General features: G+C 47.2%; 1 protein-coding gene across 1 annotated transcript in view; it reads right to left on the bottom strand.

Annotated features, from left to right (window-relative positions):
• The window catches only part of LOC125746551 (lysyl oxidase homolog 2A-like), a 35,014-nt gene that overhangs the window by 10,980 nt on the left and 7,318 nt on the right, over positions 1-16,716 (bottom strand). Inside the window, exons 4-6 of the mRNA XM_049020648.1 lie at positions 6,001-6,212; positions 3,669-3,885; positions 1,621-1,804 (exon numbers count right to left, since the gene is read on the bottom strand). Coding sequence (XP_048876605.1) covers positions 1,621-1,804; positions 3,669-3,885; positions 6,001-6,212 — 613 coding nt within the window. The remainder of the gene's footprint in view (positions 1-1,620; positions 1,805-3,668; positions 3,886-6,000; positions 6,213-16,716) is intronic.

The raw sequence follows: 16,716 nt of genomic DNA on the forward strand, positions 1-16,716 counted from the left end.
AAGGTTAATGTGATGAATGTGAGATTCCAGGGTCACAAAGACGTATAATGTACCCCAGCCAAGATTTTTAATATTAAAGATACATTATGCACTTACACTATTAAATATTATGCATCACTAATATTCATATATAATTTTATGTGATCGAATCATTTTCAATATTGTTTTTGGCTTAGTCTGCTAGTTTCTGCAATATTTTGACAAGCTCCGGAAATATTCCTATTTAATTGTTCACGGCCAACTTTGAAAAGGGTTACTGTATGGTTACTGCATTAAACACAGCTGACATGAGGGAAAATTGGACTGGTTTCTTACTCTCGCCGGGTGCCGGATATTATTAATCTCTAATAATAATTCATCCATCTTGCAAGCCTGCTTGTCCTATGCAGGGTCCGTCTATCGCAGGGCACACTCTCACGCCAGTGAATCACACATGCACATCTATGGGCAATTTGTTAACTCCAGTTAACCTCAGCATGTTGTTGACCTGTGGGGGGAAACCAATGAACCTGGAGGAAACCCCAAGGGGAGAAAGTGTAACGTCCACACACATAGATCCAGGGTGGAACTTGAAACCTTGGGGCCTCTTTCATGAAGCAGGATTTCTTGCTTAGCCGAATAACTTGGTAGATTTAAGGTAATCTAGGTGAATGAAGATAAAGTCAATTTAGGCCTGACTACCTTAAATCTGGTCTCTAGCGGTGTGAGGTGCTAAGCTACCCTGCTAGCCAGCCTACTACTGCTAATAATAATGATGAAAAAGTTTGGTCAGAGCTACAAATGAAAGTTATCATTAAAGCTGATGAAAAAATGTGATTTTTAGCGCGAAACTGACCTTTTATTAAACTGTTCACGTTTAATCTTTTAATAATTTTGGGAACATTAAGAAAAAAAGTCAACATTGAAGCGGGCAAAGCTGCACCCCTAGCACCTCCAATCCACCGGCCTCCGTCTTTATTTAAACCCTGGTTATCTCACACATCTTATACAACTTCCAGGAAATTCAGTTTACTTTTCTTAAATATTAACACTAAAAGTGGTCTATTTGGATAGCTTCAAATAAATTCCTCCTTTCCCTCAGGAAATAAATGATACATTTGTTTTATGTGTTTGACAGTGACCCAAGAGACCCCACAGAGGCCCATGAGGACGGTAACGCTGGTGGGGCAGGCAGGCCAACGCCATGGAGTTGTTAGCATGTTGCTAGCAACAGATGGAAACGGAAACAGACATCTGGAAAGTATTTAAAAGCCCCCACCAAAAAGTCTGGCTGTGAGAAATCGGCTCACAGGCAAAGATGGAGCTCTTTAGGTCAGCAGGGATTGAGTAACGGCAGAGGTAGCACACAAACAGAGGTAATGCAGAGAGAGTTTTGACAATACAGTTTCAGATTCTTTGCTTCATTGATATTCAGATAAATAATTTAATCCCTGTGGGATTAAAGAAGTATGGTACAAACACTGGCAACATCACACATCGCACAATAGTTTAAATTTGTGCAGCGTAATGCTTTAATAAACGTGACCCAGTAGCAGGCAGGGATGTACGTGCTCTTTCAACGCTACCTTCCACATGAGGAACAAGAGCGCAGTCCTGTAAAGGTCAGTAAGACAGACTCACCCTGTCCCAGACGTGCCCCGACCAGGGCCTCGCGGGCGCTGCCGAACCCCAGCTCTCTGCACACCACCGTGGCCGAGCGCAGGCTCCAATTGTCGTCGCAGATGGTGCCCCACTCCCCGTTCTTCAGCACCTCCACGCGGCCCTCGCCCACGCTGGCACCACCCTTCAGCCGCACCAGGGGTTGCTGTGGAGGGGGGGAGGGGGGGGAGACCAGAGATGGGGGGGGGCATGAACAAACAGGTCTGCTGTCCTTCTCTGCCCCGAATGAGACCAGCTACACTTGATTGGTCGCATCCCGCCCCAGGTTCTCCAAAGCCAAGTCGTACATCAAGCCCGATACCAAACGCCCATCAGCCAACCAGGAAAATGCCTGACATGCCAGACGGCCAGTGCAGACCTAGCAGCAACCAATAAGGAGACAGCTGGCTTAAACAAAGCTGACGTCTACCATGTGTAGCCAGAATTTTTTTTCAATATTAAGCATGCTAGGAAAAATTAAACAAACGCCACCATTTCTAAACAGTATTCTGCTGGCTGCGGTCGCCGAGGTCACGACCTTTTCGGCTGATGTCATGCAGTCCGTTCGCTCTGTGAATTCTCAGGAAGTCGTGTCACGTTCCCAGCAGTGACTGCTTCTCCCGTCTCTATTCCCATAATTGACACAAAATGCGGTGGTTCTGCCAACTGCCAGTGTTTTGTTAATCGTCCCGACAAATGTTTAGTACTGAAATTTATCATCTTCTCAAAATGGAAACATGCTTCTTATTTGTAGCAAGCAGCCAGTCCACTACAATCAGTCAATGACATGAATTTTGCTGTTCGCTCTTTCTAGGGCAGCCATTGAAGTTTGGTTCTGTACAGATGGAAAAGGAATCTGAAAATGTGCTATCTTCATAAATCTTCTGGATTGCAGTGATTAAGAAATGTAGTTTGGGTGTATTCTTGTACTGCAGATACAAAATAACCCCCCCCCACTGACAGCTGCTGAAAGTTGTGGAAGGACGACAGTTCACGAGAGTGCAGATCGGAGTCAAAATTCCCAAGGCTGTGTGGATTTGTGTTGTGTGTCTAACTGGGTGCTTCCTGAGTGTCTGACGTAACAGATCATGACCAAGAGCAGGAAACATGCCTGCGAAGGGGGCTGATATGGGACGCCATTCCCCCCCACCCTGTGTCAAAGTGACGAGACCCCAGGTGACTGGCAGGTGCCCGTAATCACGCTTATGTGGCCCCCGTCAGATAAGGCTTCTCTACTGTGACTGTAAGGTGCCTCAGAGAAGCGACAGAGACTCCAACATTAGGGGGATGAGGAGAAGAAAGCGGCCATTTGTGGATGATGTTGAACATGATTCATTCAAAGGAGCAGAATGATGACACACGTCAATATAACGATGCCCAGCCAGTGAGCTTAACCCATGTGAGCGTCAAACTGCGGTTTATGCATTATTGCTCATGTGTGATGCTCTGAATCCCCTTTCCAGGTCAGAGACATCATCCGTTTTAATGTCACAACACAGGGTTCCACAAAAATTTCCAATCCTGGTTTAGGATGCAGATGATAAAATTTTGCAACCCGGAGCCGAGGGGGTCGTGGATCAAACACGTAGCTGGGATTATGCTGTATTTCTGTCCAGATGCAGTCTGCCAATGGAGCTCCCTGCCACAGCCGTTACTGAGGCAGCCTGGGAAGCCTGCAGCTGTCCCTTGTCTTTCCCTGTCTGTCATGGGCTGTAACACATTTACGGGCAATGTGTGCTCGTCAATTTGCACCTGTTTCTGAGCTGGGATGGGGAAATGACTCCATTAATATATTTAAAGTAACAGTCTTCAAACACGTGTGAGAGACGGTGTGCGGGTGAGTGTTTTTGCCTTTGGACATTTTTTCAGTCCCCACAAGGAGAAAGTCAATTTAATAAAAAGCTGTGAATTGAAAAACTAAAAATGCTAAAAGTCTCGTGTTTCATTTGGTTACGGTGGGGTTGGGTGGGGGTTAAGGAAGTCACAGTTGGGATTCGAGTGTGTGTGTGTGTGAGTTCCCCGACACTCACCTCCAGCCGGTAGGCCTTCCTGAAGCCCGTCACTGGGCTGGGGGCAAAGGCCCTCCCGGGCACGCAGCTGACCACCGCCGGCATACCCAGGCCGCAGGTGCTGTTGCCCTTCCGGGGGGGTGGCGCTCCCAGCTTGCAGCCAGACACGTGAGCCTCGTTCCCTGTGCAGTTCATCGAATGGCCCCAGTATTTGTTCTTCCTCCTGAGAGCCACCATCCTGGTAACATGTGGGGGGGGGATGAGACGTATCCAGCTAAATCTGTGACTAATGTACAATCAGTGCAGGTCTGTAACCTGGAAACTCCGAAGTCATTAGGGGTCCCTGCAGTCTTTGCACATCGCCGTCTTTACACACTATATTCCGGCAGGCCTGCTGTGTGTCTTGTTGCTGACCTGACACAAGACGACCTCCAGTGATGATCTCTATACCATGGAGAGTCAGACCAAACCACTTCTTGCATTAGAGGGGGGGAAAGTAAAATAGTTTTCAACCACTATGTAAAGGGAAATTAGTAAGATAAAAATAAGCCATTATGTGATTCACAAATACTACACAAAATGTTTGACAGAGTATTCCAGCAGATTATTTTTTGACCAGTCCCACCCCCCCTTCAATGGCCCTGTGTTTTATGATACATAGTATGTATGATACATTTTATTAGACTTAGGAGTAACCAGATTTGCATTTCATTACGAGCTGCATGCGTGTAACGAATAGATCTCAACTCTTCACACCCCTACATCGTCTTTATTACTCCAGTGACAAATATGTTCTTTGCGTGACAGACTCCAAAAAACACCTGCTCTCATCAGCTTCAGCCTCAAAGCACATCTTTCAATACGCCTGACTGCTGTAGGGATAAAACACGGCACAGACAAACAGGAAAACATCTGAACTGGCCAAAATCAAGAGGCGCACATATTGTGCCGAGCGCACGACTCGTAAAGGAAGCAGTGAGGCTTCCCTGTGCGGCCCAGAGCCAGGGAGTGTCGCTCTTGTGGCTGGGCTTTTCACCGAAGCCGAGTGACTGCATCGGGGCAGAAAGCGGTTGGCCGGGCGTGCCAGGAACAGGAGGTCAGCGGGTGGCACATGCGGGGGGATTCCTACGCACTGTGTGAAACCAGGGCCCTTATAACACAAATGTGAAGGAGAGTGTCGAACCTGACAGAGGACCCCCCCCCCCCCCCGGAGGAAATCTCCTGAGCACCCACGCTTGGCAGAGGGATTGGCTGTTCTTGGCAGGTATGATGAATGACGGGAAGAACGATGGCGGAAAACAGCCAGTGCTGCTGCCTCAACCCCCCACCGCCCACAGCTGTGTTCTTGGGAATCTACTCGTATTTCACGGGAGCATCATTTCCAGGGAGTCTGCAGAAGGCCGGGAAAGCAGCTCAGCTCAGTGATCTACAGAGCAGACGAACACGAGGAGACGCTGGTGGTCCCTTCTGGGAACGTGAGGCTCCAGCATGAGGCTGGAAGCAGCCCCCCCTCCCGCTCCAGGCCACGTGGCTCCATCCTGAGGGGTGGAACCTCTCCTGCCCACAAGCCTCAACAAAGCTCTTCTTTGGTTCTTAAGACCGACCTATGGGCTCGGCCCTCAATGCATTAATCAAGATGACTATGCAAACACACATACCTACAAAAACTCACTTGCCCACAATATCTGACCTCCACTTACCCGTACAAAATTCTGGCATGCAAAACAAGTTACACTTTGTTGCTGGAACAAGGACCATTCTGAGATCAGAAGGGGCGACCTGACCACCCCCCCGATGCCCAAATTCTGCGTCCCCTTTCAACCCGTCTCTGTTTGACTTTCCATGTTACTCTCCCCTTTCCGGCCCTCGTGCCTCTCCGCCCTTCTGTAACCCCTATGACACGTGAAACTTAAAGTAAACTACGTGTGAAAGCCTCCCTTCCCCGGTCTGCTTTGCCCGCATTACGAAGAGCTTCTGGAATGTGCCGGGCAGGCTGATGAATAACAGGAGGCGAGGGAAGCCCATGCTGAGTCAGCAGAGGTCCTGCTCCGTGTCGGGGCGTTAGAACCGACCGCTGGTTAACCGGACCTGTGACATCAGCTCAGGAGACCCAAACGTGTGACTGACCACCCCCCCCCCCCCTCACCACGGAGAGGCTATCATTAAAAATAGTTTCTGCTTGAATTCTGACTGTTATTTCATAGATAATTATATCATCCAAACAGATGGAAGCTGAACACTTTAGCTGGATCTTCCACTGGATCTTCCACTGGACCACTGCAGACCACAAGCTGGACTCCTGCTTCCTGCTACCCCCAGATCTACCCCCCCCTCCCAAATGTCACACACTCACTTGTAGACCTTGACATTGTACTTCTTCTCTCCGGGGAAGCCAAACATGCCGCAGATGACCCGGCTGTTCATGGAGGTCCAGGACTCGCTGCACACCTGCCTCCAGCGGCCCCCCTCCTTCACCTCCAGGAAGCCCTCCGTCACGGGGATGCGTCTGCGCTGCCATGACAGTATCGCCCGGATACGCACGTCCTCCAGTTGAATGTTCAGGTCCTAAGGGAGGAAAGCACAGCTATTCTTAATTAAACACAGCACCCCAAACCCAGAAAAGAGAGGAAAACGGCAGCCTGAGTGCACTGTGCTGCTCTGCAGCAGTGCAGCTTTTGTCCCCTATGGGTCTCGGGTGGAACGTCACCCCCGATTGGGCGGCCGTGCTGGAGCCCTGCAGGGCAGCAGGTGCTAACGATCGTTTACCGTGTGGGGAGCGATGGGCCGCACCCCTCCTGCTGATATTTAGTGGCTGTAAAGTAAGTGCAGTAAAGAGGTCCCTGAGTGCAACATGTGTCGGCAGAAATATACTTGGCATACATGTCCAACTCGCAGGGCTGACATACATACACACATGCACACACACACACATGCACACAAACAAGTTTGTAATTATATCTTTGTGGGGACTCTCCAATCATTTCTATGGGGAAAACCCTAATCCCAACATGACAACCTTAACCCCCACCCAGCCCTAACCTTAACCCCCACCCAGCCCTAACCTTAACCACAAGTATCCAAACAAAATATGAGACTTTTGGCATTTTTAGATTTTTGATTGCAGTCACAGATCTTTGTAGGGACCTGAAAAATGTCCCCACACTGTTAAAATAACAGGTTTTTAATACATTCTGGGGGACATTTGGTCCCCAAAACGTAATATAAACATAATCCACACACACACACGCACACACACACACACACAGCACAAGCAGAAGTAAAGAACTGCGTCATATTAGGTCAATCCCAGACCTCCACGTTTATTCAAGTTTTTCCTTTGATACTTAAGAAAAAGACCAAGAGGAAGATGTTAAATGATGTATAGTGAAAATCCATCCATCCATCCATCCATCCATCCATCCATCCATCCATCCATCCATCCATCCATCCATCCATCCATCCATCCATCCATCCATCCATCCATCCATCCATCCATCCATCCATCCATCCATCCATCCATGGGCATAACGTTGGATTGAACACTGGAGGGGTTGAGATCTCCACACATTTTGGGGTGGGGGTTGTATTACCTGGTTTTGATTATTTTATAATTTACAGCCATTCACTCACCCTTTTCTACACCCACTGAACTTGTGAACTATGGTCAACTGTGAAGGATAAAATACAGAAAATGGTCCATGTGGATCAGTGGTGTAAAATGAAAGCGAGTCTGTCAGAGACGGCATCGGCCCCAGGGAGAGTGAAACACCCCATGGCATTTAAAGTGACAGCACCAAGAAGCAGTGGGGGCTCACAATAACGTCAGCGGTAGAAGATGCAAAAGGCGAGTGGCCCTGAGAGTTACATGGTGGGGGCATGAGGGAACCTCGAAAAGCCGCAGTTTGCCTGTGTTTAGACTGGAAGAGGAACTGGGCAGGAGGTTTGTGAGCATCCTGATGTTGCGAGTTTGAGGTCGGGGATCACGTTCCGAGTCAGGCGGGTAATGCAAACACAGCCGCTTCCTGCCTTTCGTCTTCTGTGGGATTTCTGTGTCTGACGATCCTATTTTTGAAAGGCGTAGCCCCATCTGAGTGGTCTACCTGCTTGCGAAAACCTTGCAGGTCTCACCACCAGGACTGCGTAGGAACCCAGAGGCCTGTTTAAACCTGTCTGACCCAGGATGCAGACAAAGCCGCTACTGTCACCTTGGTAACGTGATCTCAGACACCTCAGGTCACCAAAGAAAATGTCTGAGATTAACCCTGGGACGTAGTTGACCTTTTTCTATTCAGGGAGATGGATATATCAAATATCATTATATGTGAAGGAAAAGGGCCATTTTAAAGAAAAGGAAGAAGCTTCTCATGAAGCTTGTGAGAACATTACAGATTGTGATGGCGAACAGAGTCATGTGATGGACGACTGGGGCGAAAAGGTAGTTTTATTCGGGACAGATTTTCCACTAGCTGGCTCCGTGCTGGAAGAGGCTACTGGGAACAGATGTGCTGCTCGAAGTGCTTTAGGTAACAGACCCAGCACATTGTGTCAAATCCACAAAGCCGCTATGTCTGATGAACACCGACAGACCGGGAAAAAATTTGCTGCCATGAAAACCCAAGACTGAGAGAAAGAATGTTCTCGGTTGCCGAGTTCACCACGCTAATGCGGCGAAAGGTTGCAACCGGGGGCAGCGGGGAAAACGATCCTCACTTGAGTTGGGAGCCAGTGGGACAGACCAGGCAGACCACCACACGTGACAGTAGCAGGGTCAAACATGGGTCCCTACTCAACCCCCACCCCAAGAAACGCGATCTTATTAGAGGGGATGAACATCTGGAAGGGCGTGGAACTCCAGGCCAGGATCCATCAAACACAAATCACGGTGACTCGTACATACAGACCGCAAACAGGCACAGGGGTGTGTGTTTGATAGCATAAACACAAAAGCACACCCCCACACACACGCAAACAGTGTTCCGCATGCCTCCCCGTTGCCGGGGTTCCCACAGCCCGAGCGGGGGCACGGGGACACGCTCTCACGTTGCCATACAGCAGGACCTCACAGCCGTATCAAATCAACAAGGAAAAACAAATAAAGTGAGTCAGAGAGAAGCAGCACAAAAAAGGAGGATGTAATAGCAGTCATTCAGGGCAAAGCAGCACAATGCTGGCTTTCAGGACCAGGGTCTGCTGGCCAGAGGAGTGGAGGCCAGGCAGCTCTCACACACGGGGAAACAGAGGATTGCTTTTTTGGATCCAGACGCTGTTATTCTGCCTTTATTTAAAAAAATGCACAGAATTTCCAACTTTGGAACAGGAATGCATTCAGAGAGGGGAGAGGTGCGGCCCCCATGGTGAAGGCGTGACTAGCTAAAATAAGGCTACGGCCAAACGAGCCTTTGTGCGTGGAGGGGGGGGGGCGGGGGGGGGGGGCCGACAGTAACGGCACCATTTGCTCTTAAAGCTTCACCACCGTCAGGTCGAAACGCCCTGTGACTGGCCTGCTGGCAACTTTCCAGGACGGTGGGGCTCTTTACAGACTCTGTGTTCATTAAAACGGTTTAAGGGGCTGTTAAAATCGCCCACTGGGGTGAAAAGTGGGGATTCTTATGCGTACAAGGTACTTTGTGTTTGAAACCGCAGCCACCTAAAATATCACTGGCCAACGTCATCCTGATTTGCAGTGTACGTGCGATGAATGGCATTAAAGCTCGCCAGGGGGCCAGGCCGGTGTCACCCACATCCGAAGACGGGGTCTCAGACAAGGGGGACAACCTGTGTCGTATTACCGCGGTAATGGTCCGCAAGGAACAGGTGGCCACCAATCCAGCAAAGAGCAGTTAACAAAATCAGCAGGCATCAGCCAAGCTTGTGCTCCTCTTGCTGGGTACAGATGCCGTCTTCATTTGTCAGCCTCGGCCAGATGTTTTTTCTCTTCTTTCCCTAAGAGTTCGCCTTGTACATTTAAGTATGCGTGAGCGTGCCTCCCGCCCCATGACTCACCGGCTGCCTACCCCCCAACCCCCCCACCCCCTCTCGGGTGACTCGGCTGTCTGCTCAGGGTTATTCCAGCTTCCTCACACGTTCCTTGTTCCGAAACACAGAGCGTGGGACACGCCTGTCTAGGAAACCGACGAGGTCCTGCTTGACTCGGACCAGACGCACCAACGTTCTGGAAAGATCTCCTGCATCAGGTTGGTCCCACGTCGGAAATCGTCGGCTCAGGGGTGACAGCCTCACCTGAAACAGCTATGGAGTTTGGCTGAAACAGCCACAGATCACTTTGAAAATGCACGCGATGACGCCGTAAGCTTGATGTCCACTAAGTGGCCGATCACTTGATTTTGACACTGACAGCATGGACGCCTCAGAGAATATCAGGTACTTGGAATTGTGGGTAAAAGAGACAGAAGTAGCAGAGAAAAAAAACAACAAATATTCTGTACCTTTTTCAATGCATAAAATAATACCTTTTTGCTTGCATCTCCATGTTTCTGCCTCAGAAAATTCGATCAATAACCAATAAACCTTTGTCTAATATCACCGGTACTGGCAATAAAATTTACCAGCGCTAATTAGCGGCACAAAACGACATCGTTTTTTTATTCTGTAGAAAACGAAAGCTCGATCTGCTGGCCACATTTAATAATCAATTATAAACATGTTGAAGGCATTATAAATAAAATATAAACGAAAGACTGTGTCCCATTTTGATCACGATTGATCCCCCAATAACTAATACATAATTCCTCCACTGTCCTTAACCTAAGAAGTTTTTGCATCTTCCATGCTTATTTAGCATAAAGGTCACAGTTCCTGTTGCGTGGTGGGAAAGCGACACACGGAAGTGGCCAGGAGCTGCAAAAGTTCCCGGTCGAGACAGGACGAGGAACTTGGTTCCTGAACTTCGGTTGATTAAGCACTTTTTCAACAGCGAGGAGCAGGCTTACAGGCTGGATGTTATATGAATTGTTATACCCACAATTCAATGGAAATTGTAGCACGCAAGTCTTATTGTTGCATAAATTGTTGCTACCGAGTTACAACCTGTTGTTTCTGCTGGTCTCTCTTCCCAGAAAAAGATATTTGTATGAGCTGTTGTTGGCATATCCAAGAACTGCTGTGAATACATATTGTCACTTGTTGCAAAGCATTCCCTTCTCCTGGGGTTTTACTGATGATGTCATCAGTGATTAGTCAACGCGGACTCGACTTGACTTAATGATACGACTGTGAACTTGAAAAAAAAAACCTTAAGTCGTGCAACCCCTAGTTCATGCACATTATCACCTTTTAACACACACTAATATCCTTACGTTACCAGCCGCCCCAGCCGCTCAGCCGCGGCTTCGGATTCGGCCTGTGGTAATTAGCCTCTGGCTTTCAACCAACAGCCAAAATCCTCGCCTGCCAATGATCAAGTTCAGAACAGTTGCGCCCTAAGGACGTCCCCATCACCCCCAGTCTCAGTCTTCAGATGCATGCCAGAAATTCAACCAACCATGTTTGGCAGCTGTGAAGCCCATGTCTAGAATTCTTTTATAAATAAATAAATAAATAATATAATATATATTTCAAAAGTCTAAAAAGTCTGTGCTAGTCTGCCAGCAGACATCAAGAGGACACAGATGTACCTTATGACTGAGATAGACTGTGTGCTGTTTGCATGTGTGAAACAGAGTGTGCGTGTATTTATGTGCATGAGCTTAATGTCTAAAGAAAGACGGCAGTGTGCAAACGTGTGTGAACACCAAGTGTAGCAAGGATCAGAGAAGGTCAGTTTAGCTGCTGGGACATGCCCATCCTGAAGTCACCGGAAGATATGTGAACTTGTATGACCTCCATAATCCTTTTCCCCAGGCCAGCATAGTGCAGACTGGGGTCCATTATTCACCCGAGGATGGGAATGCCCGAGACCTTCAAGTTAGCTCTGGTATGGAGGTAGCTGTTTGATGATGAGCCGAACAAGGAGTCATTTCAGACATTCGACCTGTTACTGGCTGCCACGCTGGAATATTTAAGGAGCGATATTTCAGGTGCTGTCAAGTTCATCCACTAAAAACCAAACTCAAATCTTTGCCCATTGTGGCCAAGATTATGACTTCAAAGCAGAGCATGCATGGAAACGGAGCTTCTGCCACAGAATGTCTGCAAACCAAGAACATCTGGGGCCAATCAGCTCACTCCACCAGGAGCCCATATTATCATGCAAAATTTTCATATCATCTGGGGCTTTCGGTTTAAAAATGGGACACCCGGGTCTGGCCACCAGCAAAGGAAGGGGACCCTTCTCGCTCTTCCTTCCCAGAGCACATTGCGTGTCTCCTGCTTCCTGTTCACTTACACAAAGCCGGCACACTCAGTGCATTCGGGTCTGAGGCACACGGCCCAGCGCAGGCCTCAAATTGTGATCATACAGTTAGGGGGCAGAGTCAATCTAAATGCTTTAAGAGGGTCAGCACCTGGCTCTTCAATTCTGTCATTATATGAAATATGTGGATTTACATAGTATTACTTAGTGCTCTGTGGGTATTTCTGTAATCATGCAAATTATGCTGGCTAAAAGTAACTATATAAATGAATGGAGAATGGAATTGATAAATGAACGAAGCGCCCTTTTAAAAGGTCCTGAAGACCCCTTTTGTTTTGGCCAAAAAGACACAGGAAACTTAAACCCAATAAATATGCAATTTAGTGCTCTAACAGAGGAAATAAACACCAGGATCACTCACATCTAATGGGCGAAAACTGGCTCCAAAGGGCATGCTGGGTGTCGCGTGTTTGTTAATGAATTTGGCAGGAAGTCAAAATCTTTACTTTCAAATTCCCCACAAGGACCCAGGGCTGTTTGTGAAGTCTGCCAGAAGAGCAGTCCAAGTTCATGGATTTCCCCTTGGCTAAATGACACCAATCTTATGAACGAAACAGTGCACCTCAGACAAGTCCATGCATTGCCCAGATCTGGAAGATCTGCGGTACATTGCTGGTCAAACAACTCAGAAACTGTTCATTCTGTAGTCTGATATTATTTAACTTCTGTCAATTCGTGTAAAAATGTTGAAATATTAGAGGAGGAAGCAAGTTTGTGTGCAAGGCCTTAAACATCCATGGTACCATAGTCACAAAATGCCTAATTAAAAGGTAAACACAAACAGTCGCATCCTTCCATCAATCCAGCTTCACGCGAGCCCTATCATGTCTGGAATCTTGTTTAGTGACATCTTCAGCACCAAGAGTGGTGGATTGCAGGTTATTAGTTACACTGTTCTTAAGAAACATGGTGATTCATCATGACTTCAGTGCACAAACGAACCATTTGTTTGACACAAAGTCATGGTCTTGAGATATCTACTTCTCATATTTCGCATGCTCATGATTAAAACATGAGCACTCAGATTAAATTTAAAAAATGATATTCTTGCCCGTAGGGTATGTGTTTATTAATAGTAAGTGTTGGCTTGAGAATCAGAGGTATGATGTAGCATTTCAGCTACCCTCAGGTGTTATGAGGAGCACCGGTAAACGCATGAAAGATCTTCTACGTTATGATGTGTTTCAGTTAGCAGCTCATGGATGTAGGTCTCCTTCCACCAGGCGATGTATGATGAGGCGGCTGGTCCCCCCCCCCCATCAGGAAGCTCATGAATAACTCCACCTCAGTCCTTGGCCTTGAAGTAGATCTAGAAAAAGGGCTACTGCATAAGACCAGCCGTGACACATCAGCAAAGAATGGCAGTTTCCCGTGTGGCTAACGTCATCCACATTCCTGCGCACATGTAGAATCCCAGCTGGTTTTATGTGGTCGCAATCAAAGGGTAAACACATAAGTACAAAAATGAGAAGAAATTAATTAGCACGGACTGATGCGCTATGTGTGATACTACTAATAATGAATAATTATTCATTATCACCCATTCATTCTTCTCTCCATGTATTTCAACCTATCAGATGGTGGTGACCAGCTCAGTTTACTCTTACTTCTGGCCCTGCCAGTAGGCAGCGCCATGACTGCGTGCTTACAAGTCGGGTACGGCTTGATTAATTTACAATGGAAAACCTCTTCACAGTTTAGCTCTGCTACTTGATGGCAGGGGAGAAACACCATAACTGTTTTAGGGCCGTTGTTTAGGAAGAACAGCGTTTGATCCTGCAGTGCTGTTCTAAAGCACAGTCAACCTGTAGTACAGATCCAGACTCCATAGGTATGTCCCAGCTGAAATTCAGAGGTTTCACCTGGACGAGTGAAGATAGAACATTTCTAATTACTTTCACCAGACTGGATGAAAGCAGGGCATCTCAATTAATAATATCCGTTGTGCAGAGAATCTGCTTACACATATTACAATTCACACATCACATATTTTAAACAGTGACTCACACGTAAAATGAGACACCTGTCTGCTACCAAAGGGAAAACAACATTACTGTGGCAGAGGTGAAAAAACAAATGCAAAAATGGGGAAGATTTATTTGAGCGATTTCCAAAAACATCTGCCTTTTTCGAACACATTTGTATGTGCAAGATGCCGCCAGTGGCTTTGGTCTTAAAGGATAACAGAGCATACACGCGGCCTGCATTAACGCGGCCTGCATTAACGCGGCCTGCATTAACGCGGCCTGCATTAACGCGGCCTGCATTAACACGGCCCACCATTTACCCACCTGACCACCTGGCTAGAGATCCAGCGATTTGCTCACCTTTCATATGAGGCCTTATGTGGTTAGAGGTACGAACCACTTCAGAAAGTAAAACCTCTATATATCTAATTTTGCTCCTTCCTGTCTGATGCATGTTTAGACTGTTAGTCAATCAAAGAGTCTGTATAGGTTGATTCATGTTTTAACATCTCAGTCACGTGCTAATCAATGGGGGCAGTGTGTGGCTCAGTGCTGTCGGAAGGTCGCTGGGTCAAACCCCAGCGCTGGGGGAGTGGTCTCACCCCCCTTGAACAAGGCCCATAACTACCAACTAGTCTAGGGTCTGGTTGGCCCTGCTTTGTCAAAACCATATATCCATTCCGATAAAAGCATTGCTGAATAAGAAAAGCAACTATAACGGAAATACGGTGGCATTAGCTAGTTAGTTTGTGTCACATAGCTTGACGTAGTATACAAACGCTCCTCTACTTATGAACTTCCAACTTACAAACTTTCAGACATACGAACAAAGAGGACTGTAAGTCCAAAGTCTGTTCCTTGAGCTCCTGTCCATAACATCATTTTTTTTTCTGCGCACCAATTCCGTCTAGTACGACTTCTGGCCACTACTCCCCCTGGCGTGGCAGTGTAGCGTGCGTGTTCCCAGCATCCTAGTTATTTGTACTTGCGTATACCATTAAAATGACGTTGAATAACTACTTACATACATTTCAAGTTACGAATGGCTGTTCGGAACGTAACTCATTCGTAAGTAGAGGAGCGTCTGTACTGGGATTTTACAAATTTTAAGATTTCAAAGCTACTCCATCGATGAAGACTACGCCGCCGCTTGCATTGCAGAAAAGCAGTAAGTGAAATCTGTGTGCCACATCTGGTGACCCATCGAGTTATTATTCCATTTCCAGACGACCCTTTGGGGAGATGGGAGAGATGAGTAACCGCCTGGGATTGCCATCCCACCAAGGCCGTCATCATCGATTCCGTAATCTGCCATGGAACTGCCCCCCCTGAGTCACCTCGTGAGAATCGCCATCCTCAGTGGGAGAGGGCAGGGCTGTAATGCAGGGAGTGCTTAAGTGATCAAGCAGCAGACCAGCACCCCCCCTCCCCAAGATGCAGGAAGTTAAATGGGGGGACTGGAAAAGCTGAGTTCAGCCTTTTCCACAGACGGCTTGAAGAAAAGCCTCTAGACCCCAAGGTCCTTCTCACTCCATGTCTACGTGCGAAGTTCCACCCTCCTACAGACCGGAGGACAATTTCTTTTTCACATTTCACTGATTGTTGCTGAATAACCTTTACAGTTCTGACATCATTCTCCATGACATTTTCCCAATTTGTGGTACATGCTGCGGTACATACCAGACTGCCATTTCATAGACTGCATTCCTCTTTATGCACAGATACATGAGCCCTTGAGATCTTTCATGATTTCTAACTCCAGCGGAGCTCCATTTCCTGAGAAGAAATGACACCTTAACCAAAAGGGCCTCCACCCCCCCACCGTAGGAGGCTGGGTGAGGACTTAACGTGGGATGCTCCACAGTACTCCTTGAAGTGGTGGGAGTCCAAACAGCCTTCAGTGAGCACTGGAGTACAAACACTGGAGTGCAAACACTGGAGTGCATGCAGACATCAACACCTCTTGATAAAGCTTTGCTCTGAGTCACACCCCAGCCCATCAAATACCAGGTGAAAAACATCACGGGGTTTGCTGAAGAGTAACATGTGGTCTCAGGTTTCACAGAAATAGCCCATCAAGGTCTGAGGCGTAAGGTAGCCCCTCATTTCGCATGATGGCATTTTTTGGATCTGTACTCTCTGTAAGCCAGTGGAAGCACATCAGGGTGTGAGATAGGCTCCTATCGAGTGTCGTTCAAGGAACAGTATCTGGAACCAGCTTGTTTTACAGTCACTACTATTGTAGCAAAATTCTTGTGTCAGTTATCAAAAGTGAAGGAGACCTAATACTACTGACAGATATTCAGTATACAATAATATGGACTTAATCTGCCAGCATAGATCTAAAGCAACCAATGTTATAGATCATGACCTTGATGTGGCATTGGAGATGAAGCTAAAATATAGACGTACGCACAACATACCAGCAATAAGTTAATCAACAATGAAAAAGGGACGATGAACTTCAGAATTTCACTAAACAAAACTTTTGAACATAACTAAGCAATTTTGTCCCAGAAACCTCCAAAATGATCCTGCGAACACTTTGCTTTAAAAGTTATTTCCCTTCTCCACATCTGTTCTTCATTTTTGGAGACTCACAAAACCAAGTTCTAGCATGACTAAGCCAACCCCATCCAAAAACGTGAATGACAGCCAGATCTGTCCAGTGGCGTGCACTTAAAGGAGTGGGAACAGAAACCCTGTCCAGTGGCGTGCACTTAAAGGAGTG

Source organism: Brienomyrus brachyistius, chromosome 7 (assembly GCF_023856365.1).
Source record: "Brienomyrus brachyistius isolate T26 chromosome 7, BBRACH_0.4, whole genome shotgun sequence".
NCBI lineage: Eukaryota > Metazoa > Chordata > Actinopteri > Osteoglossiformes > Mormyridae > Brienomyrus > Brienomyrus brachyistius.